Source organism: Camelus bactrianus, chromosome 16 (assembly GCF_048773025.1).
Source record: "Camelus bactrianus isolate YW-2024 breed Bactrian camel chromosome 16, ASM4877302v1, whole genome shotgun sequence".
In the NCBI taxonomy this organism is placed as follows: Eukaryota; Metazoa; Chordata; class Mammalia; order Artiodactyla; family Camelidae; genus Camelus; species Camelus bactrianus.
Window position 1 is genome coordinate 7,915,558 of NC_133554.1, and position 23,511 is coordinate 7,939,068.

General features: G+C 53.4%; 2 protein-coding genes across 5 annotated transcripts; one reads left to right on the top strand and one right to left on the bottom strand.

The window, feature by feature from the left end:
- The first annotated feature begins 6,658 nt into the window (after nucleotides 1-6,658).
- On the top strand, nucleotides 6,659-12,738 carry YBX2 (Y-box binding protein 2). 3 transcript variants are annotated; one of them, XM_074342308.1, is made up of 9 exons: nucleotides 6,660-7,099; nucleotides 7,754-7,817; nucleotides 9,208-9,241; nucleotides 10,080-10,169; nucleotides 10,790-11,074; nucleotides 11,232-11,335; nucleotides 11,583-11,781; nucleotides 12,175-12,259; nucleotides 12,368-12,738. In XM_074342308.1, the coding sequence occupies exons 1-8, from the start codon at nucleotides 6,823-6,825 to the stop codon at nucleotides 12,223-12,225; spliced, it is 1,104 nt and encodes a 367-aa protein (XP_074198409.1). In that variant the 5' UTR covers nucleotides 6,660-6,822; the 3' UTR covers nucleotides 12,226-12,259; nucleotides 12,368-12,738. The 3 variants fall into 3 exon arrangements, with proteins under 3 accessions (XP_074198410.1, XP_074198409.1, XP_074198411.1); XM_074342310.1 differs by having other exon boundaries at nucleotides 11,604-11,781; XM_074342309.1 differs by lacking the exon at nucleotides 12,368-12,738 and having other exon boundaries at nucleotides 6,659-7,099; nucleotides 12,175-12,308.
- Nucleotides 11,136-19,149, bottom strand: SLC2A4 (solute carrier family 2 member 4). Of its 2 annotated transcripts, none has more exons than XM_074342305.1 (11): nucleotides 18,730-19,149; nucleotides 17,321-17,437; nucleotides 17,035-17,207; nucleotides 16,823-16,947; nucleotides 16,595-16,710; nucleotides 16,332-16,494; nucleotides 16,060-16,247; nucleotides 15,786-15,890; nucleotides 15,572-15,673; nucleotides 14,853-15,056; nucleotides 11,136-11,376 (listed from the first exon to the last, which is right to left on the bottom strand). In XM_074342305.1, exons 1-11 carry the CDS (start codon nucleotides 18,760-18,762, stop codon nucleotides 11,317-11,319), a joined length of 1,386 nt encoding a protein of 461 aa, XP_074198406.1. In that variant the 5' UTR covers nucleotides 18,763-19,149; the 3' UTR covers nucleotides 11,136-11,316. The 2 variants fall into 2 exon arrangements, with proteins under 2 accessions (XP_074198406.1, XP_010964191.2); XM_010965889.3 differs by lacking the exon at nucleotides 11,136-11,376 and adding an exon at nucleotides 13,194-14,334 and having other exon boundaries at nucleotides 18,730-19,126.
- Nucleotides 19,150-23,511: the final 4,362 nt, after the last annotated feature.

The window sequence follows — 23,511 nt, forward strand, 5'->3', positions numbered from 1 at the left end:
TAGAAACTGGACCAAGGGATTAGAGAATAGGGCTGGGGACAGAATAGGAACCCAGCTCCTAAAGGAAGCTCCATGAGCCAACAAATGACTCTGGAGCATTTACTGTGATCATTCATTCGCTCATTTGTTCACTCTCCAGGTGGAAACGGAGGCTTGCTCTGTGCCAAGCCCTGTGGCCAGAGTTAAGAGGTAACAGGGCAGAGTGACTCGGCCCACTGCCAGGAGCGTGGGGGCTGAGTGAGCAGCATGACCAGACAAAGCCCAGCCTGGAACCTGGCAGGTCTTTTGGCAGAGAGGACACCAGAGCTGAGGAACCTGAAGAAGAATTGGCCCTCAGGTAGGGGAGGGTGTGCTCAGTGGTAGAGCGCATGTCTAGCACGCACAAGGTCCGGGGTTCAACCCCCAGTACCTCTTCCAAATGTAAATAAATGAATAAACCTAATCCTTTACAAAAAGAAAAGAAGAAGAAGAAGAAGAAGAAGAAGAAGAAGAAGAAGAAGAAGAAGAAGAAGAAGGAGAAGAAGAAGGAGAAGGAGAAGGAGAAGGAGAAGGAGAAGGAGAAGGAGAAGAAGAAGAAGAAGAAGAAGAAGAAGAAGAAGAAGAAGAAGAAGAAGAAGAAGAAGAAGAAGAAGAAGAAGAAGAGAAGAGAAGAAGAAGAAGAAGAAGAAGAAGAAGAAGAAGAAGAAGAAGAAGAAGAAGAAGAAGAAGAAGAAGAAAAGAAGAAGAAGAAGAAGAAGAAGAAGAAGAAGAAGAAGAAGAAGAAGAAGAAGAAGAAGAGGAAGAAGAAGAAGAGGAAGAAGAAGAAGAGGAAGAAGAAGAAGAGGAAGAAAGCATTGTAAGACAGTGAGGAGTTGGGGGGTGGGGGATGAAGAAGGTCAAAAAGTACCGACTTCCCAGTTATAAAATAAATAAGTCCTGGGGATGTAATGTACAGCATGGTGACTATAGTTAAGGACACCGTATTGTAGATTTGCAAGTTGCTAAGAGAGTAGATCTTAAAAGTTCTCATCACAAGGAAAAAAATTTGTAACTATGTATGATGAATGTGCACTAGATATTTGTGATAATCATTGTGCAGTATAAACATATAGCAAATGATCAAATCATTGTTATACATCTGAAACTAATATAATGTTATATGTCAATTACATCTCAAAAAAAAACCCCAGAAAATAAAAAAACAGTGAGATGTGAGTTTAAAGTTAGAGATTAAAGAATATACTCAGGGCACACTTCAAGGTCACCTTGTCAAGACCAGCCAGGAAGCAGGCCTGAGACCCACTGGCATGCCATTCTCTGTCCTGTGTTCGCCTCCCTTCCTCTTCAGGATGCTCAGTCCAGCTTGGAATATCTGATTCTTCTTGGTCCTGGTGCCCCCAATTTGTTCTTGGAAGGAAAAGGGTGCTGGGCAACTCAGAGATGCTGGGACTCACCAAATCCTAGTCTCTACAAAGGGGAAACCGGCCTTAGAGGTGGAACTTGGACAAGAAAGAGGATCCCCCTGCCTGAGGCCAGGCCCAAGTCTCCTGCTTATTTAGAGAAGATGGAGTCTCCCCTCCTGCCAACCCTGAAGGAAGAGAAAGTTCTCCAAATCTGCCCTGCTGTTCATCTGAGCTGTCCATCTTGGGGGCTGCCTGGGATCCCCAGACTGAGCTGTAAAGTCAGAGTTTAATCTGAGAGGCCCGAAAGAGCTGCCTGTCCAGAAAAACATCCCTCTCATCTCACTGCCTTCTGGAGCCTGCCAGGGAGGACTAAATTCCCACCAAGGGCATCAGTTCTCTGGGATGATTCAGTTCTACCCAGAAGAATCCAATAAAGGGCTTTAGACATCATTCAGGGGCCTCTGGAATCAGGACACATTTTTGCCTGGATTAGAAGTCGGCCAGAACTAGGTTCCAACCTACCTCTCCCCGCTGTTCCCTCCAAAGCCCCTTCAGGCCTCCTGTACTTCCCAACACAGTCATGCTCTTCCCACCCTTGGGCCACTCATGTTGTTTAACTTTGGCCCAGTCACTTGGTCTCTCTGGGACTGTCTCTTCCTCATGAGAACAGCGAGCTCAACACTTACTTCCCAGAGATCACCCAGATCTAGGGCTCTGAATCCCGTCTGTGCTCAGGGCTCCAAATGCGTGACTCCAGCCCCAGCTTTCTCCTGAGTGGCAGATTCATGCCTCCAGCTGCCTGACTGAGCTCTCCTCTGGGATGTTTCAAACAAGCCCTAAATCAAGTTCCTGACTACGTTCCTCTTCTAGGGTTTCTCATTGAAATAATAGCGTCATCATCCGCCTACGTTCAAGCTAAAAACCTAGATTCCTTGATTCCCTTTCCCTCAACCCCACATCCAGTCCACCACCAAGCCCTGTAGACACTATTTCCAAAGCATATTTCAAACTGGCCCCCTTCTCTCCAGCCTCACTGCCAGCACACTCATCCACGACCCCCATCTCCTCTGCCTCCCCCCAATTTATTATCCCCAGAGCAGCCAAGTAATATTTTAAAAACATAAATCAAGTAGGGGAGGTGGTGTGTGCGTGGGGACAGAGGGTAGATGAGAAATCTCTGTATTGTCTGCTTAATTTTGCTGTGACTCTAACACAGCTTTTTTTTTCTTGAAAGTTAATTAATTAATTAATTAATTACTTTTAATGGAAGTCCTGGGGATTGAACTCAGGACCTCGTGGATGCTAGGCATGTGGTCTACCACCGAGCTATACCCCTCACCCCTAACAGCTTTAAAAATTAGTTTATTTTGAAAAATGCATCAGACCATATCATTCACTCCTCCTTTTAAAACCCTTCAAAGACTTCCCATCACTCTTAGAATAAAATCCAGATTCCAAGGCTGATCTGCATTTGATTCCCAGCGTGGCTTGTTCCACAGCTGTGTGATTTTAAGCTGGTTGCTTAACTCCACTATATCCTGTTTCTTTATTTGAAGAGTGGGTATAATTTTAAAAGTATCCACTTCCCAGGGCCATTGTAAGGAGCAAATGAAGATATTTAAAGTGCTTAACACAGCAGGTGGCTCATACTAAGTCCTCAGTAAATAACTCAGTGCTATTTAGTCAATAAATATTAACTCTTACTGTTATTAGGTTAAAAAAAAAGATATTGGAGGAGGTTTCAAGAAGGAGGCAGTTAGTAATATCAGATAGAGAAGCTAGGACAGGAGGCAGAGGGTGGAGAAAAGGTCAAGGATTTGGCAGAGTCCGAGCAGAGCCTGGAAAAGGGGAGGGCAGAGCTATCAAACGGGAGAAGAGGAGAGGGAGGCTGGAGGTACGGAACATTCTCTAGGGAGCAATTGAAAAATAATAGAGCAGGTATTAGAAGAGAGAGGAAGAAGAAAACTGATTCAGGCTGCATTGAGAAAGTAGGAGGGGAAAGTTGCTGGGAGTGTTTGGTACTAGGGGACAGAGGCAACAGCATATTTTCAATCTGTCAAATATTAGCTCAGTTTGATACCATAAACTTTCACCTTTGCTGTGCTGAGCCTGGGCACCCAGGGGAAACTGTTCTACAAATGAGGAGTGGGCACTAAAGAATGGTTGTCTGTGGGTTAAGTGGTGACACAACTCAGCGTGGGAGGGACGAAAAAGGAACTTAGACGGGGACTTAAATTTCAGAAGCCTGAGGAGCAACTGGCTAGAGAATGCCTGGCTCAGAGGCGGCTAGACAGTGGGAAAGACTCAGGGCTGGAGACACAGGTTGAAGAGCCATCAGTAGCAGGTGGTCACCAAAACCAGGCGAATGGATGGATACATGACCTACAGAAGGCAGGCGGCAGGGGAAGACAATCCAGGAAAGATGGAGGCTAGTGGAGAACAAGGCACAGAAGGAGAGGATGAGGGCATAGGGGAAGGTTAGGCTGTGGAAGCTTCACCAGGAAAATGTCTGTGGATGGAGTTGAAAGGGAACCCAGATCCATGCCCTGAATGTCTCAGTTAAGAAAAGGGTGTGGGGGGAGGGTATAGTGCAAGTGGTAGAGCACATGCTTAGCATGCAGGAGGTCCTGGGTGCAATCCCCAGTACCTCCTCCAAAATAAATAAACAAATAAATAAACCTAATTACCCCCCACAATTAAAAAAAAAACATAAGGAGTATGGACCACAGCTGAAGCCATCTAAGTGGAGTGGTGGGGGCAGAAAGCAGATTTGGGTTGGTGGGGTGTGAAAGAGACTAGAAACAGTAAAGACTGCTTTCAGGAAGTTTGGTGCTATACTGATGGAAAGGTAGAGGGCAAGGGTTAAGGAGGCAGAAATTTTGTTTTTTTGTTGTTTTTTTCCTTTTTTGGGGGAGGGTAATTAGCTTTTTTATTTATTTTTAGAGGAAGTACTGGGGATGGAACCCAGGACCTCACGCATGCTAAGCATGCACTTTACCACTTGAGCTATACCCTCTCCCAGGGCTTTGGTTTTAATTTTTAAATTTTTTAGCAGTGAACAAGCTAGACCAGACTTCAGGTGGGGAGAAGAGGGACAGAAAAAGGAGGATGCCTTTTCACCAGAATGCCTGGAGCCCTTGTTATCTATGGCACTTAAAAAGACTTAAATAACCAGAAAATTACATGCACAAACCCTTCAACTGAACAGGGGTATTAATTGCATCTCTCTGTTGGCATCTGCTACTTCTTATCCACGGGGACAGAGAACATGTAACTGTTGTTATGTCTAAGTGTTTCATGCCTCCATGTTGCCAGCCCCGGAGTACTTTCTTGCAGCACCGCCAACCCTGATCTCCGGGTGTATTTTTAATATTATTACAAACAAGTCTTTCACTCTTCCTGTGAGCTTCCTCTCTCTCACCCTCTAAACTTACAGTTAACCAGTTCACACCTGAGCTCCCTCTGTACCTTCCATGCGATTCTTTGGTTGCCAGGGTCAAAGTGTGATTTATCTGGTCTGCTCCTTCCAGCCCTGATCTCCTGTTTTACCCATTCCTTGAGCTCAGGGCTGGACACAGGTAAATCGGTCCTTAGTAGTCGAAGGGAAGGTAGTCACTTCTGCATCCTTCACGGCCTCGTCTTGATTTAGTTGTTTTCTCATCTTTTCTCGCTTTCCGTCCACTGTGCCCGATGCCCTGGGAAACAGAATCCTCAACTTGGAAAGGGCCGAAGCGGTGGGGCGGGCCGGGCAGCTGGTGGAAGCACAGGAAGGAAGCCGGGGCGGGTGGCCTCCGGAGCGGCCGGCAGAGGGCGCGCCGGCACCGGGATTGGCAGCGGCCGCCGCTGGAAAGCGGACGTCGGCCTGGCTAGGGACACCCAGACTCGAGAAACTCACGTGGCGCCGGGTGGCGAGTGGGGACACTTGTGCTGCCCCGGGGAGTGCTGTCCAGGCTAAAAAATAGGCTCTGCCCAGCTCCGGCCGCTTCCTCCGCAGGTCAGGTAGACCACTTCTGAAGCTGAATACTTCTGGGAGATTGCGGCACCCTGGCCGGACACCCGGCCTCCCGAGAAGACTGGGGCAAGCCTCTGTCTTCTCATCTGTGGAATGGTGACCATTTAATTGCTCAAGAAATACTGAGCGCCTATGTTGTGCCAGGCACTGTTACAGGCGTCAGGCGTAACTACAAGGCTCTTCTTGCTGTGGCGTTCATAGTCTAGTTGCGGAGGGTCGGGGGAGGGAATAGCTAAGTAAGCAACTTCGTATTTCCAAAAATGTCATATATATACAAAAAAAAAAAAAAGGATGATGTGAGCAGTGATATGTAAGCTGGTACTTGAAGAAGTCACCCTGAGAGAAACGGAGGACTTGTTCTAAGCAGAGGAAACTGCCTTGAGTCCGAAGAGCCTGGCCAGTTGGATAAAAGAAAGAAGGTGGAGGGAGAAGCCTGGGAGAGGACAGGGAGCTGGAGAGGGAAACTCCGCCCCTCCAGGGACCACAGCGCCGAGCACCGTGGACCTTAAAACTGTTCTCCGGTGGAAAACGTCAGAACAGCTGTGGTCTGTGGGGAGGTTGGGCCTACCTAGAAGGGTCTGGAGGGAACCTCCCGGGGCGAGGGAAAAAAAGCCTCGATTAGGGTGTTGATTACATGGATGAACACGTTTATCAAAACTCAGCGACAAGTTGTGCATTTTGATGTATGTCAATTGTACTTCAAAAACAAAATAAAAAGTGACATTCCCCGGCTTGTGAGAGTAACCGTGAGCTGGGAAAGTCCAGCTAGCCCCGAGGGCTGATCCCGCAGGCCAGTGTGTGAGGAGCATCCTCTAGGGAGAGGGTGGGGCGGACTGGAAGAAAGGCAAGGGCGGTCTTGAGGGTGTAGGTGAGCAGTGCCGCACACAGCCAGGACAGAGGCTCCGGGCTCCGGTCCCCAACCCGGGTCCTCAGGGGCAACGTTGGAGCTGCGCGCCCCTGCCTCGCCCCTCCGCGCAGAGACCAGGTGGCGGTTGGGGAGCGCCCAGCCCGTTTGATTTCCCGCGGCCGGTGGAAAGGGGCGGGGGGGGAGGGGAAAGAGGCCGTCGACCAATGGTTTGAGCTGGGGTCGGTCACGTGACGGCATGGGGCGGGGCCCAGGTGTACTTACAGGGCTGCGGGCGGGGGCCTCGGTCCCTGAGCGAAGTCTGGGAGGCGGGGCCGGCATGCGGGCCCGGGGGCTGTTCGGCTAGGATTGGCCTGTGGCCGGGAGGCGGGGCCTGCGCGCGGCGCCGCTGAAGGTTGCGATTGGCTTCCGCTCACGGCCCGCTGCAGGCGTGCGGGCGAGGCTCGGGGCGCGAGGACCGAGAGGCGCGGCGGGTTCGCGAGCCTGGGGGAGGGGCCGGGGCGGTGGCGGCGGCGGCGGCGGAGGAGGAGGTGGCGGCGGGGGCCGGTACCGGACCCGGTGGGATGAGCGAGGCGGAGGCGGCGGTGGTGGCGACAGCGGCCCCCGCGGCGACGGTGCCCGCGACGGCGGCAGGGGTGGTAGCGGTGGTGGTCCCCGTGCCTGCAGGGGAGCCACAGAAAACAGGCGGCGGGGCGGGTGGCGGCGGGGTCGGAGCCGCCTCGGGCCCTGCTGCTGGGACCCCTTCGGCGCCAGGCCCCCGCACCCCTGGCAACCCGGCAACGACGGCCTCGGGGACCCCCGCTACCCAGGCCCGAAGTCAGGCGGACAAGCCGGTGCTGGGTGAGGGGAGGGGCGCGCGCCAGGACGGCTCTGACGGGTTGGCGGGCTGGGGGAGGGGCATCGTGGAGCCCGGCAGGGTCCTGAAAGCTGAAGGCCGGTCTGGCCCAGAGGCTCAAAGGACTACCTAGGCTGGGCGCAGCGGACTGAAGTGGGTTCCCCTGGTGGGAAACCCTGCCGTATCTTTCTGGGCGGGAGGGTATGGTGGGCAGGCCCAGTTAGTGTCTGGCCACGCCCCGGGGGCGGGAGACAGCCTTGTTGACTCGGGTTAGTACTCCGTAAATCTCTGAGCCCGGCAGGAAGGTGCACTAGGGACCCTTACATTGAGAGGGCTAGAAAGATCCTCAGTTATGACTTGAGGGCGGAACTTCGTGGACCAGGTGAGTACCTGGTTCTAGGTGAAGGGCCTGAATTTGTAGGATATGAGGAACATGCCTTAGAATCGAAGAGTTTTCAAAGCCTGAGCCGCGCTCTGTGGGCGCTTCCATTTAGTGGAACTTAAGGATGCTTTGACGCTACTGGGTGAAAACCTGGTTGGCGTGAGTTAAGCTTAATAGGTAATAGGGAGGTAGGTTAGATGTTTGGAGTGTCTCAAAGCTGAGTGCAGCTCCATCTCTTCCCCCATCTTACTGCCCCCACTGCATCTTTGCCTGGCAGCAATCCAAGTCCTGGGCACTGTCAAATGGTTCAACGTGCGGAATGGTTACGGATTCATCAACAGGTATCTGAGGAACCCAGGGAGGGGGTGGAATGGGTCTCTTCCAAAGTGGCCTGTAAGACTGGACATCTTCCCAACCTCATCTCTATCCCTACCAAGGCACATGGTTGCAGTGTCCAGCTGACACTGATTGAAAGTCTTTAACCACAGCACAGATGTGGGCAAGATGAAGCCTCCTCCACATCTTCAAGGGCAGCAGAGGGTTAATGATCTAGGAAGTTGGCAAACCTGGCTCTGACCCTTTCAGCTTGTCTGTGTCACCTGGTTTAGTTTGCCACCACCTTTGGGGCAGAATGTACCTGCTCTCCGTGCCTCTGGGCTGGAATCCTCACTCATTTCCTGTTTCCGGCAGCACACATAGCATTCCCATAACTCATCTCCCTTAGAGAGCTGTTAGCTCATTGAATCCCCCACCTGATGGAACTGAGTCTGGTGGGGGTTGGGGAAGGAAAGCACCAGCCCAGCCTGCGGATGCTGCTTTCCTTCAGTTAGGCAGCCCCACCCCCTCTGGCACTGGGAGGGGCTGTGGTGGCAGATTCTGGGATTCTGAGCTGAGGTCTCCCCCAGTGGGCCCTTCCGCAGCCCAGGCACCCTGCCCAGCCCAGCCCTCCTGGGAGGCCCTGGTTCCCTCTTAGCAGGCTGACCTTTGTGCAGATCCAAGTGCTTTAAAGCTAGAACACTTGTTCTAGGGAATGGTCCCTCTCTAATTCTGGAAACTGAAGACTCCTGGGAAGTTCTGAAGGAAAACCTCTCCATTCCCCCCCCCCCCTCATTGGGGTGCTAGGATAAACTGGAGTGATGGGCGAGGTGGTGACAGAATGATCGAACAATCTCTCACCCTTGATTTCTTGGTGTGCTGAGAGGGGGCCTGACCCTGGGGTTAACCTCCAGGCTGAAAATAAAGTTTTGTGGCTATTTGGAGCCAGTTCTTAACATGTCCCCTCCTCAAACTTGTTCTGCACTTCTACCCCTGTCCCTACTTTTCTTCCTCCTTGACTGTAGAAGAAAGGAAACAGAGTGGAATTTTCCACCCTTGATGTGGATTGGGGAAGAGGGGTTGCTGGCTAGAGACAGTTACACCCAGCACTACCAGGTTCTAAGGTGCCCTGGGGTAGAGGGTGGCGTGCTCGGCAGGTAAAAGCTGGCCCAGCTCCTTCAAGGTGCCTTTGCCTCCCCCTGCTCTGCCTTTTCCTGGTGAAGCCCAGGTTTTTCATGGAGGCTTAGGAATATTCTTTTCATCCCATCTTCAGGGGGAGGGCCCAGTCTAACCTCAAGTAGCCACATAAGGTGGAGAGGATGGGCCCTTGGAGCTTAGGAATGGGCAGCTTGAGAGGCTTCAGTGGAGGTGAGCACCTCAGCAAAGTCACCCCTAACAACCCATCCTGTTCTGCAGGAATGACACCAAGGAGGATGTCTTTGTTCACCAGGTAAGAGCTAGGTTGGCTTTCCGAGGGCAGGAACCCACCCTCTTTGGCCTTCATTATTCTAAGCAGCATAGATCATGTTTCTCCAGCTTTTACCTGGAAGCAGCATGCCCACCAGGAAATAGTTCCCCCCTCCATCTGCCCCAGGTGCCTGTATTCACTGCATTGGCCCCACTTGTGCTGGGTTGTCTGCAAGCAATGTACCTGTTGCCCCTTGGGCATCACACGCCAGGACCTGTTAACACCCTGGGAATTAATCAAGGCGGTGTCCGTGGGAAGGGACACAGGCCAGCGCTACTTGGATGCACTAGTTCTCAAAGTGTGGTCCCCGCACCAGCAGCATCACCTGCCAGCCAAATTCTCAGGCCTACCTCAGACCTAGCCAATCAACCTGGCCTGGCGGAGCGGCCAGCAGTTTGTTTTAATGAGCTCTCCAGGTGATTCTGATGCACACGCAGTTTGAGAACCACTGCTTTGGTGGAAAGTGCTTTCAGTGGGATTGAGGTAAGAATAGTATGTTTTACCCACTTTGCAACTTAAGACTATCTTGGCTTTTTGTTCTGCTTCCGAGTTCATGTTTCTTGCTCCCCTTCCTGAAATCCCTGAGCAGTCAAGAGAGGAGGGAATGTGTGCTGGGGATGGTGGTAACTGCACAATTGTGCTGAGGCCCCTAGTTGATAGCTTTTCCCCCGCTAAACTTTGACTCCCTTCTCCTCGCTCTGCCCTCCAGCCTAGGCCCACCAGTAAAACGCTGAAAAGAAAAAGTTGGGTGGGGGACCCGCAGGGCTATGGGACTCCCAGCTTGCTGTCTTCACCTTTCTCCCACCCTTTCCCTGACCAGACAGCTATTAAAAGAAACAACCCCAGGAAGTTTCTGCGCAGCGTTGGAGATGGGGAGACTGTGGAGTTCGATGTTGTGGAAGGAGAGAAGGTTCGGGAGCTGCGGTGGGATGCAGAGTCCACCAAGCTGTGGGAGGGCGGCCTGGAGGGCCCCCAGGCTCTGGCCTCCTGAGGCCAGCTCTTCCCCTGGCCAGACAGCCCAGGCTGTGGGCCCGGGACTTGTCCTCACACAGACATTGTCATCCTTAACACTCTTGCCACTCTATGGGATGTCCTAAAGAACGTGTCCCTGTCACCAGTCAGTAACATCTGAGTTTCTTTGTAGTTCACCAAGCACTCCCATGTCTGTTCTCCATCAAGGGCCCTGGACCACCGTCTCCTCTCAGAGCCAGCCCTCCATGAGGGCAAGGCTTGCCAGTCAGCCCTCTTTCTCCACCTCTACCCCTACCTCCAGTCTAAACCTTAAGATGGTCCAGTAAGCAGCTGCTTCAAAAGGACCAGTGGCAGATGTGGCCCCTCCTAGAAGGGCCCGAACACCCACTGCTGTTCCCCTAGAGGAGGGTGGAAAGAACTGGAAGTTAGAGGAGCTGGGGGAAAGCTGGAGAGGGGCCTTTAGCTGGAAGGACAGGAAGACCAGGACTCAAAACTGAGAATGTTGTGCGTCTGTCACTGGAGCAACTTCTCACCAGTCCCTCTCCACCTCCTAACCAGGGTGCAGAAGCGGCTAATGTGACTGGGCCCGGAGGTGTGCCCGTGAAGGGCAGCCGCTTTGCCCCCAACCGACGTAGGTTCCGCAGATTCATCCCCCGGCCCCGCCCAGCTGCCCCGCCACCCATGGTGGCAGAGGCTCCGTCAGGCGGGACAGAACCAGGCAGCAAAGGGGAGCGAGCTGAAGACCCTGGGCAGCGGCCCAGACGCCGCCGCCCACTGCCCTTCTTCTACCGCCGGCGCTTTGTGCGAGGCCCTCGGCCCCCCAACCAGCAGCAGTCCATCGAGGTGAGGGGAACTGGGAACATGGGAACCAGCTGCCCGAGTCCTGGGAAAGGAGCGGGAGTGGGTGAGGCTGGAGACCAGAGTCCCCAGGGGAAGTGGAAGGGTGGGCTGGGAAGAACTGGGGGTGCCCCTGGGCTCACCTGGGCCTTTGTGTCCCCAGGGTACTGATGCGGTAGAACCCAAAGAGACAGCTCCGTTGGAGGGTGACCAACAGCAAGGAGATGAGCGGGTCCCCCCACCCAGATTCAGGCCCAGGTACCGAAGGTAAGACTGCCTCTCCTGGGTGCCTCTTCGCCTTCACCAGCCTGGATGGGGACAGGAGGATGGGAAGCAGGAAGGGCCTGAAGCTAGGGTGAGGGGGGCTGGGTATCTGAGCCATTACTGCTTAGGTGCCCAGGTGGAAGCAGGCGCCCCTGGGGTGGGGTGGGGATGGGGAGGCTGGCTAGTCTACCTCTGCTGGGGGGTCCTGGCAGGCAGGAACTTAGTCCACACTGGGCTCCTGTCCCTTCAGGGTCTTCGCTTCTCTCTCCAGGCCTTTCCGCCCCAGGCCCCCCCAGCAGCCTACCACAGAAGGTGGAGATGGTGAGACCAAGCCCAGCCAAGGCCCCACTGACGGTTCCCGGCCTGAGCCCCAGCGCCCACGAAACCGCCCCTACTTCCAGCGGAGACGGCAGCAGCCCCCTGGACCCAGGCAGCCCACAGCCCCGGAAGTAAGGACCTTGGACTGTCGGTAGGGGGTGTGAGTTGCAGAGGAGAAGGAAAGAAAAGGCTGGAGCCAGCTTCTCCCTCTCCCTTCTGCCCCACTTCTATCTTCTTTACCCTTCCATTTCCACTCTTCGTGCCCCTTCTCCTGGCCCTGCTCCCAAAAGCTAGTCCTGCTGGGTCCACCCCTGACAGGCACCCCCACCCACCAGGAAACTCCAACAGAGGCAATCAAGCCTGTGTCACCCTCTGCAGACTCCCACTCAGCTCTGCTTGGGGCCATAGCACCAGCTCTTGGATGTGAATTGGGGGAGGAACGGGAAGAGCAAAGGGAGGAGAAAGTTGATTTTGAGGGCTCCAAAAAACCAGACGGTCTCAGTGCACCACCTTGTTCTCTGTAGACCTCAGCCCCCATCAACAGTGGGGACCCCCCAACCACCATACTGGAGTGATTCCAACTCAAAGGACACCCAGAGCCACCATCTGGTGAGTGGCTGCCTGTGGGTGGCACAGGCCCATGTCAGGTACCAAGAGGGTGGGGGTCTGGGAATGACAAGTTGCTGGTGGTGATTCTTCCATCTCTTTTCCTCTCAGGTGTATCTGCCAGTTTTTCCAACTGACCTGTATCTTACCCAGCACCTCCCTCCCCCCTTTCCCATAATTCATGACATCGAAACACCAGCTTTTCCCCTTTTTCCTTGAGACTCAGGAGGGCCAAAGCAACAGCCTTTTTTTCCCCCCCTCTCTCCCTTACCAAGGGTTGAAGGAAGGGAATCGATCCTTCTTGTTCAGAGGCACCAACTCCCTCCCCTAAATCAGGCTGAGAAGGAACCAGCCAGCTCTTACCTCCTCCTGGTTGTTTTTCTTTCCCACCCCAGTTTATTTTTTGTTTCCCTGCTACCCCCTACCTCTGAAGTCTTTTTATGAACTGTCATGTGCCACCTGAGCCTCCAATAAAAACAAAAACAGGCTTTCCTGTTGTCTTGGTCTCTGCCTTTTTTCTGTTTGGAGCCTGAGGGAGCCTGGCTGGTACCTTGCTGTAGAAGTTGGGGGAGGAGGATGGGGGGTGGTGGGCAGGGCCTGCTCTCCAGCTCTTGTTCCCCGTTTCTAGCTGGGTGGCTCTGTACAAATGCTTTCATCCCTGTGAGTCCCTTTTCCCATCTGTGAAATGGGCTATGACCTCCTGGCAGAGTTGAGTGTTTCCCGAAGTGCCTAGAGCAGCATCTGGCACTTCCGGCCACAACTTACCTGAGCATTTATGACTATTAATAAAAGCAGTGACTAAAACTGTCAGTGGGGGCATGAGTGACAGCACCCAGAGGATTCTGCAACCTTGAACTAAGGCAGGATGGAGAGGAGGCAGGGTGTGGGGTGGTGGCCATGGTCCCATCTTGGGTACCTCCACACAACAGGACGCTCATCTCATACAGTGACTTTATATATGGATCTCTATATATACATTTAGTACAACAGACCTTCGGTTTCTTCTCCCTGCCCCCTCTTTTTTGAAACATATACAAAAATATCTGAAGGCTCCTCCCAGCCCCGTGTTCACAGGCAGCCTTTCAAATCCCTCTTTCCCTTAGTTGGTCAAAAGCCTGTGGGTACAACACTCTTCCAGGACGGGAGAGGAGGAAAGAGCTGGGGCCCCCACCTGGCAGCCTTGGGGAGCAGCTGGGGTGTGGCCCAGAGCCCTGAGTCTAGAGGGGAGCCCGCTGTCCCTTCCTCTGACCACGGGTGAACGCATGTTCCCTCCCGCCCTGGAAGGCTGAGCGCCCTGGAAGGCTGAGCGAGAGGACTGAACTTGCAGTGAAGGAGATGAGGTTAGACCCTGGGGCGGGGGCGGGGTGGGGAGGTGCATCCTTTGCCCTAGAGAGGTCAAGACAGACCCCCTGTCACCCAGAGCCTATGTGGCAAGAATTCAGAGAAAGTGTCAGAGTGGGAGGAGTCCCAGGTGGCAAGAACTGGACTTCTCCAGTCCTGCTTCAGTTCACCCTGGCCAAAAAGTCAGTCCTAGCGCCTCCCCTCCCCCTCCTCCAGCAGGGGGCGGAAGTATCTGGGAGCTGAGGTTGGGCGGGGGTGGGGGTGGCTATGGAGGAAGGAGAAGGTGAGAGGGGAGAATGGGCCATCCCGTGGCCACAGCCTAACCACAACACATAAATAATCCAAGAGTCACACGAGGGGAATGAGGGGGTGCTCAGACCACCCTCCCCTCCAGCTTCCCCATTCCACCAGGCTGCAGGGGTTTTCTCCACCCTGGAAGTAACGGGGAAGAGAGGGTTAAAGTGCTGCAGAGGAAAGGAGGGGGGTCTCTGGGCAGGTCGAGAGAACTGGCTCTCCCACCCCAGCCTGGCCCCTCAGTCATTCTCATCTGGCCCTAAGTACTCAAGTTCTGTGCTGGGTTTCACCTCCTGCTCTAAAAGGGAGGGTGTCCGGCGGAAGGCTGCTGAGATCTGGTCAAACGTCCGGCCTCGGGTTTCAGGCACTTTTAAGAAGGTGAAGATGAAGAAGCCAAGCAGGAGGACCGCAAATAGAAGGAAGACGTAGGGACCCATAGCATCCTGGGACAGTGGAGAAAGAAGTGTTGACAGAGAGGAGGGAACCGGTGGTCTCAGGCAAGCCAGGGACTAAAGACCTTCACAGGGAGCTAGAATACTGCACAACGCAGGTGGCTCCTTTGCAGGGTGAGGGAAATTACCAGGAGAACTTAGTGATAAAAGAATTCTCTGAACCCCAACTCTCCTAGCGTTGTCCTCTCTCGCTACATCCTGAGTTACTTCACTCAGAGTGGCTTCCCAGCCCTTTGCAGTATTAATGTGAAGGTTATCATTTTATTCCTAGTCTAAGTTATGCCACTACTTTATTTTGAAGACACCTGTTATCCAATCTAGTTCAGCTCCCTTCTTTACTTTGATCTTTCTGGCAGAGTACTTGGTCTTCAGAACCCCCATGATCCACCAAAGTGACCCCTAGACTGTCTGTAGGAGGGGGATACGCTGGCTGGAAATTGGGCTAACTATGAATTGCCCTTTTCTGGCTGACAGGGAGATGGGGGCAGAGGCAGGCGCAGGGGACCTACCGCAACATACTGGAAACCCATGCCAATGATGAAGTTGCACGTCCAGTTGGAGAAACCAGCCACAGCCATGGCTGCCGGGCGAGGTCCCTGGCTGAAGAGCTCGGCCACGATGAACCAGGGGATAGGGCCAGGGCCAATCTCAAAGAAGGCCACAAAGCCAAAAATGGCCACGATGGAGACATAGTTCATGGCTGGAACCCGCTCCTAGGAGCCAGGCAGGGAGGGTGGAGAATTCAGGTCACATCTTTCTGGATCTTCCTTTTCCCTCAACCCAGCAAAGCGGCATCTACCACTCCCAGCTGCTCAGGGGGGTGGGAGGGGGTGCTGTCCCCCTTGGTTAGAACAGGCCCTTGAGCACTTGACATTCAGCTGGCCACCCTGTGCTGATCCAGGGCAGAGGGAACATATGGTTGGTCTTTCTGCTCTTAGGGCTATCAATTCCCCCTTGGTTCTAGAGCTGAGCGTTTAGGAGTTACTCTTCCTGAGGCCAGACAGTGGCTGTCCTACCTGGCTGCCAGGATTGTGCTCCACCCTCCTCCCAGGGCAGGAGGAAGTGCAGCCTGGGTCCCCTGGGAGCACACACCCATAGTCCTGGCACACGGCTGACCCCAGGGTGGAAGGCATGGACGTTGAGGAATGGCCCTGGCTGCCCACAGAGCCTCTTGGGGCAGTTCCCACGGTTTGGGCCGCTGGTCCCCTCCCCTCTCCCCAGGTCTCACCAGCAGAAGCAGAGCCACAGTCATCAGGATGGCACAGCCACACATTCCTGCCAGGCCCAAGAGATGGAGTGTCCGGCGCCCAGCCCGTTCCACCAAGAACACCTGTGGGGAGAGCCAGGGCTTACGAGGGGCCTTCAGGGCTCAGGAAGTGGGAGGGATGGGTGGATGGGATGTGAAGCCTGTGGTGGGAGCCCTTCCAGAGGCCAGCAGTTACCGAGACCAAGGTGAAGACCGTGTTGACCACACCAGCTCCTATGGTGGCATAGGCTGGTTGCCCTACCCCTGCTGTCTCAAAGATGCTGGTTGAATAATAGAAAACCTAGATGTAAGGGAGAAGAAAAGGAGATGGTGGGGCTGTCCCTTCCTCCCTGGCAACCACACCAAGCTGAACTGACCATGCATTTTAACAGATGGGGCTTGCCCCCTTCCTCCCTCCTCTTGGGCCATTCCTTAACCCTTGCCCTTCCTGGAGGCTGCTGCATACTTACTGCATTGATGCCTGACAGCTGCTGGCTCAGCTGCAGCACAATTGCAATGACAAGGGGCTGCCGATGGGTGTGGCTGCCCAGGAGCTGGAGCAGAGACAGTGGCCGCTCACGCTCCAGCTTCCGTTTCTCCTCCTTCAGCTCTGCCAGTGCTCCAGACACGTCAGCCCAGCCTGTCAGGCGCTTCAAACCTGGAGGTGAAGAGGGTCAGGCCTGAGAGAGCAGACAGGGTCTGGGAGGAGGACAGGTGCTAGCAAGATGGCGTGGAAGCTCACTCTTTCTGGCGGGTCCCTCCAGGTTCCGGATGATGTACAGGTAGCGGGGGCTTTCTGGGCAGAAGGGCAGCAGGACCAGCTGTAGGAAGGCAGGCAGCACTGTGGTGCCCAGGAGTACTGGCCATAGAGTGGCAGTGCCCAGCATGGACTCCAAGCCCAGCACCTGTGGGAGAAGCATGGGAGGGAGGGCAGGCCATTCAGCCTGTCCACAGAGCCCCATCCCAACCCCCTGCCTAGCCCCCCAGGAGGCCAGGTTTAGTCACCTGGGCGATCAGAATGCCAATGACGATGGCCAGTTGGTTGAGTGTCCCCAAAGCGCCCCGAAGGTGAGTGGGGGCGATCTCCCCCACGTACATGGGCACCAGCCCTGATGTCAGCCCTGGGCAGAGGGAAGGAGAGAGGTTGTGAGGGCAGCTGCCCACTCCTATTCCCCAGCCCAGGGAGAGGGAGGGAGATCAAGGCATGAAGCAGGACCAGAGCGCCCGGGGTACCTGAGTAGGCGCCAATGAGGAACCGTCCAAGAATGAGCATCTCGTAGGAGGCAGCCATGTTGGCCAGGCCCATGAGGGCGCCCCCCACCACCGCCAGGCTGTTGTTGACCAGCATTGCCCTCTTCCTGGCAGGCAGAGTGGGGCTGTGAGAATTTGGCCCCCGTGCTCTGTCTCCCTTCCTGTTCCCCCACCCTTGCCCTCCAGCCCCATACCTTCCCAGCCACTGAGAGATGATACCAATCAGGAAGGAGGAGATCATGCCGCCCACAGAGAAGATGGCCACGGAAAGAGCCCAGAGGGTGGTGAGGGTGCCTGGGGGGATGGAGCCTGGTCCCTCGGGCCCCTGCCTCCCCAGCCACGTCTCATTGTAGCTCTGTTCAATCACCTGGGGAGACAGCACGCCGATGATTCCCTGCCAACTTCTCCTTCCCTACTCTCCTGCAACACCCCTTGCCTTGTTCAGGCACCCCCCCATTCTGCGGGTGGTAGCCCCCTCACCTTCTGGGGGGCATTGATGACCCCAATGTTGTAGCCAAACTGCAAGGAGCCGAGCACAGCAGAGAATACGGCGAGGACCAGGGTCCCAGTGACTCGCTGCTGAGGGGGCTCCCCATCCTGGGCAGGCGGAAGCAGAGAGGAGGCATGTCACATGCAACCGTGGCTTCTTTCCTTCCTCCAGGGGCCCAGGGCCAGTGGGAGCTTTAAGGTGCTGGGTTCCATCCAACATGTTGGGTGAGGGAAAGTGGGCCATATTAGGAATCATTGGAAGATCTCAGTGTAAACAAGAGCAGGAAGAACCCGAGAGTCCCAAGGCATGGAGGAGAAACTGATGTGAGTCCCGCAGGCAGAGAAATGTTTGAGGACCTGAGTCTCATAATTCCTCTGTGACCTTGGGACACGCTTGGCCTTAAGAGATCTGAGTTTGGGTTTGTGTGACCTTGGCTAAGTCACTTCCCTACTCCGGACTGGGGAGATAGATAGGGTTGGTGTTGCCTGCTTTGCCTACCTGTCAATGAAAGTGTGAAAAGCGAAATCAAATGTTAACAATGTTAACGGCATCCCCAACAATGCTGGTTTTATAAAGTGACAAATTCATTATTGTCATCAGCCTCTGTCCTCTTTTCCTCTTTTCTGCTGGCTCCTGGAAGCCCCCAACAGGCTCAAGAAGGGCAATTCCCAAAAGGACATCACGGTCGTTCCTCCGGGCCTGTGTTCTTGTCTGTCTCCTCCCTGGCCTCCCTTCCCCCTCTAAGCTCCGACGAAGGGCAGGGGGCCATGCCGGCTTTTGCCTGGGAGAGCCTTGCCCAAGGGATGGGGGCGGGAAGGTGGTGTGAGGGGCGGTGGCGGTGGTGGCTGATCGCTGGCGGCACAGACTGTCTCGAAATGGAAACCTGAGCTGGGGGAGGGAGGGCTGACACTCCCCTCTAACCCTCCACCAACCATGGGGCCGAGGGAAAGTTCAGTGTCCTGGAGGACTGCCAAGAGTGGGGGTGGGGGTGCCTACGGAGAGCCTCCGGTCCTCGAAAAACTGCGGGCGATCCGGGACAGACCGACAGCTTCTGGAGGGCAAGACCTGCCGGGGTCTGCTTTCTCAAGCTGGATCAAGGGCAGGGTGTTCCCGATCCTGGCTCAGCGCGCAGCAAACTAGAGAAGCGGGCGAACCCTGGACTTGAAGAATCCAGCTACGGCCCGTGTGTCTCCGAATGGTTCCCCAGACCCACTCTGTCTCTTGGAGGTATTGGAATCCGACAGTCACGGGTTGTCCTGCCCTGGTATAAATAGCCAGTCCTCCACCCCCACCCCCTGGGCCTGAGCAAGGACCGCCCCCTAGCTGACCCCAACCGCGACCCCAACCCGAGAAAAGCGGGACCCGTGTCCCCGTCCCGCCCCAACATGCTAAACCCTACTTCGGAGCCGATCTGTTGAAAGCCCGATGGCATCTTGTCTTAGGAGCTGGAGACGCCAAGAGCTGCCGTAGACAAGAGGGAGGCGACTGGGGGTCTGCGGCCCCAGGCTGGCGGACAGAGGGCGCGGGGGCGACGGGGGTCCCGGAGCGATGTGCGGAGGGCCGGCCCGGCGGGACCCACTGTCACAGGCCGAGAAGCCAGAGAACAGCTCCTGGTTTTCTGGCCGAGCTGGGCTGGGGGCAAAAGACCCGAAGAGCCCCCGCAGCCCCCAGGGCCACGCCTTTCACAGCACCCATTGGCCAGGAGCCCGCACACCCCAGAAGGCCACTCCCCCCCGAGCTCGGGTCTGAGAGTTTGGCAAGAGCTCTTGGGTTGGGCAGTGAGGCCACGCCCCTCAGCGTTCCCGCCAACCTTCCGCTGGGAAGTTTTGAGAGAAAGGTCCTGGGAGACCGGGAGTCTGTTCTTAGTGTGAAGACTCCGCCCAAAGTTCGGGGCTGAAGGAGCGACTTCAAAGCCCTGCGAGGTGGCTTGGGACGGCGGGGTCCGAGAGGAGGGGACGGGCCAGGTACACTTGCCCGGGAGAGAACTTGGACAGCCCAAGACAGAGCGCGAGCAGGCGCGCGGGGTGGGTGCGGAGCAATGGCCTGGAGTAACCTACATGGTTATTTTTAGCTCCCTCGTTGGGAGACGCCAAATGTCAGGTCCCGGGTGTCCCGGCCTGTCCTGGGTGGGGGAGGTCAGGGAGATGGAGCCTTAAAGGGTCCACGACTCGCTTCTCACGCGGAGATGGCCCGGGTGACAGGAAATTCCTTTCCCAGGGCGTTGGGTGTCTGGACTCGGTGGTCGTCTTTCCATGCATACCTGCTCCAGGCACTGCCTTTCTAGCCCTTCCCCTATATCCGTTGCCCACGTTGGTTCCTGGGGGCGGCCCAAGGGACAGGTGATCACATCAACTACGTCACCACCCCTGAGGTCCCTGAGCTGCCAAGAATGTGCTGGCCGCGTGGACGACTTGGACACGCTTTCTGGAGGCCACTCCAGGTTTGCATCCCCAGCTAAATCCTGCCCAGCGAGGACGGCGCGACCTAGAGTTGGCGGGTCGCGAGAGCAGTGAACACAGTACATAGAGCGCACGGCTCGGAAAACCGGCCTCAGAAGCGCGAGGCTGTAGTGCCACCTGGAGGGAGAGAGCGGATCCGCAGTGGATCGGACCAGGGTGGTCTCTGGCCCACTGTTTCCTTCATTTTACCTCCCTAAGGCTTCCTTACGTCCAACCCAGGTCTCTTTCTGAAACTCCAAGTCCGAGTGTTCAGCTGCTGCCTGGGTGGGCAGCTCATGTGATCAGCATATCCCAACCTATTCCTCCTGCTAACTTCCTCATCCCAATGAATGGTCGCATTAGCCACCAAGTCACTCCTCTCAGAATCCTGGAAGTCATGCTTGCTTCCTCCTCTCCTGCACGCCCCTTTATCCGGTTAATTACCCACATCTCCTAAACTCACACTCATCTGATTTTCTCCACCTGTACTCTTGCTACTTTGGTCCAGACCACCATCACCCTGACTGATCCTCCTGCTCCTCCTTATCCTTTACAGGGAGGGCAGAGTACAATATAAAAAAGCTCAACCTCATCACTCCTGCCCCAAAAGTCTTTGTTGCCTGGTGTCAAGTTAAACCCTTTCAGAGTGAACCAAACCTCCTGCCTTTCCTCTCCTATCTCCTCCTTACCTCCTAGCCTCTCCCTTCAAGTTCTTGTACTTCTCGTACCCAGAACACGCTGTGCTGTTTCAGTCCTTGGTGCCTTTGCTATAGTAATCCCTCATTCTGGAATACCAGAGGACTCCCATTCATCTTCCCAAAAAAGCTCACCCTCTCTGCGAAAACTTCCTTGGCTTTCCTCCAGAAAGCCATGTGTCCCCAGTGTAGTATATTGTCATCATTTCTCTGTACTTCACTTGAAGACAGGTGGTCATCTTGTTGACCTCTGTATCCCCAGGACCCCATAGGTGGGCACTCAGCAAATGTCTGTTGAATGAATGAAATGAGGGTCTGCTCCTGATGGCCAAGAACACAGACTAGGGAGCAGTCATAAAGTGGGGGCACCCTATGGTGAATGGCTCGATCTACCTGACCAAGAGGGTGTGAATGATGAGCTAAGGTCTGATTGTTGAGGAGAACCAATCATTCGTGAGTAGAAAGGAGCAGAAGCGATTGATGGAAGCAGAGAGGGACCGATCAGGAAGGTAAAGGGAAACCCAAGGATGCCAGCACATCACAAAGGGAGGAGAGCAGAGAGAGGAAAAGCTGAGAAAGGTGCCAAGAGGGAAAAAGGGAGTAGGAGGGATACACGGGCTGGGGGCAGACGCAACTCAGTGCAGCTGGTGGAGTGCAGGGATGGGCTCTGTCCTGCTGCTTGGGGCAGGCCACATTCCTGCTCCTGTTCAGATGCTTTGTTCTGATGCATCTCAGGACCCTTCTGGGGGTGTAAAACCCAGGGAAAGTGGAATCAAGGAAAGCAGATCAGGCCTAGATATGGGAGATAGAGTAAAGAGTATGGGGAAAGTGATAGGGGAGTAGAAAGGAACAGGAATAAAGAGAGAGAGTTGGGAGGGGGGAAGAAAAATGGCCTGGAAGGTGGGAGAACAAGATTGATTGAAGGAGGAGGGAAAGGGAAAGAGAGAGGCACAGGACACAAGTGGGAACTTTGCATTGGAGCCTGTGTGTGTTGATCTTGCATAGAAATTAATCCTTGGCCTGTTAGGTCTAAGAGCCAACTCTAGCCTTTCCTAAGCTCTGCCCTGTGTCATGGGGAGCTGACCTCTGCAGGCTTCTGCTTTCAAGCTCCTGTGTTCACTGCTTTCTGGCTGGCTTCAGCCCATGGTAGGTAAGTGACTGGTGGGCAGGAGAGAGCCAGGACATTTCTCCTCTCTTTCTGTCTCCAGTTCCTACCCAACAGGCCCACTTTGCTTCCAGCTTCCAGAGGGAAAACTTGGACCCCTGAGCTCCAGAATGCCACCTCCTCCCTTTGTCCCTTCACTCTATTTTGTCCTTAAGTTAGGGTCTCAGGTACAGAAGGTTGAATTAATGACACAGTTCTTGGTACATTGTCCTCATTGATCAATGTCTTGTTTTTATTTATTTTAAATTTCTTCTATTTTTATACCCATATCTCATGTGTCCTCCCTCAAAAGGCAACCATTCCAATGCATTTAATGCTCATTTTTATTTGTGCTCTTGCAAAATATGAATTGTTTTGCATGCACGCATTTTTAATGTATGTAAATAGCATTTGGTTGTATACTTTATTCTGATCTTATTTTCAGTGAGCACTATGTTTTAAAAACCCATTCATGCCCTGCGATGATCAAATTTATTGCTGCATAAGTTATTGTTGCATACTATTCCACAATATCACTCATCTCGTTGAAGAGCACCCATCGTCACCTCCAATTCCCAGCTGCAACAAATAATGTGGCAATGAACATTTTCATACAAGTTCATTTTGGGAGATGTCTCTCTGCCTCTGCCGATGTCTAGGTCTTTATTTATACCTACCTCCACCAGTGGAGAGCGGAATTGCTGAGTCATAGGGTATACTTATACCTAATTTGACTAAGTACTACCAGCTTGCTCTGAAGAAGGACAGTCACAGTCTCCCTTTCCATCAGCAGTTCCGGAGTGTTCTGCTACCACCACATCCTCTCCGGCAACATCCACCCAAAGGCAGTATAGTTAAGAGTATGGACTCTCGGCCCAAATGGCCTGAGTTTGAGTCCCAGCTCTTGAGTTTGAGTCCCAGCTCTGGTACTTGGTAACTTCGTGCCCTTGGGAAAGTTACCTAAACTCTTTGTGCCTTATTTTCCTCATCGGTAAAATGAGAAGGGAGATAATAATAGTATCGCAGCTTCAGGTTTTAATGAAGGTGAATAATGTAATACTCATATAGTGCTTAGAATAGATAGAATTGAATAAGGTTTTTATTGTTTTTGTTTTTTAAAACAGCTTTCTTGAGATATAATTGACAATAAATTGCATATATTTAAAGTGTACAATTCATTTTTCAAAAAATATTTTTTAAATGATACTTTTTTTTGGTGGGGGGAGGTAATTAGGTTTATTTATTTCTTTTAATGGAGGTACTGGGGCCCAGGACCTCATTCATGCTAAGCATGCGCTCTACCACTGAGTTATACACTCCCCCCTATTTTTTATTCTTTTAAAAAAAATTGTTTTTGGAAGGGCGAAGGGAAATTAGGTTTATTGATTTATTTATTTATTTTTAGTGGAGGTACTGGGGATTGAACCCAGGCCCTTGTGCATGCCAAACATGCACTGTACCACTGAGCGATACCCTCCTGTCTAAAATGTACAATTTGACAAGTCAGAAGATTTTTTTATTGAGGTATAATTGGCATATGACATTATATGCATTTCAGGTGTACAACATAATGATTTGCTATTCTTATATATTGCGAAATGTTTACCACAATAAGTCAACATCCGTAATCTGATACATTTTGACATATGTATACACTTGTGAAACCGTACCCAGAATCAAGTTCATGAACACATCCATCACCCCCAGTGCTTCCTTGTACCTCTTTGTAATTCCTCCCTTCAGCTCCTAGGCAACCACTGATCTGCTGTCTGTCATTATGGAGTAGTTTGTATTTTTTAGAACTTCATGCAAATAGGATCATACAGAACATATTCCTTTTGTCTGGGCTTCTTTTACTTAACATAATTATTTTGAGATTCATCTGTGTTGCGTGTATTATGCGT

Bases quoted from the DNA above. Each gene is read 5' to 3' on its own strand.
- YBX2 (XM_074342309.1), top strand. From the start codon at position 6,823: ATGAGCGAGGCGGAGGCGGCGGTGGTGGCGACAGCGGCCCCCGCGGCG. The intron at 7,100-7,753 runs GTGAGGGGAGGG...TTTGCCTGGCAG, and splicing joins GGCGGACAAGCCGGTGCTGG to CAATCCAAGTCCTGGGCACT. The intron at 11,336-11,582 runs GTAAGACTGCCT...CTGTCCCTTCAG, and splicing joins TTCAGGCCCAGGTACCGAAG to GGTCTTCGCTTCTCTCTCCA.
- SLC2A4 (XM_010965889.3), bottom strand. From the start codon at position 18,762: ATGCCATCGGGCTTTCAACAGATCGGCTCCGAA. The intron at 17,208-17,320 runs GTGAGGGGGCTA...CTGTCTCCCCAG, and splicing joins TCATCAATGCCCCCCAGAAG to GTGATTGAACAGAGCTACAA. The intron at 16,248-16,331 runs GTGAGCTTCCAC...CTTCACCTCCAG, and splicing joins GGAGGGACCCGCCAGAAAGA to GTTTGAAGCGCCTGACAGGC.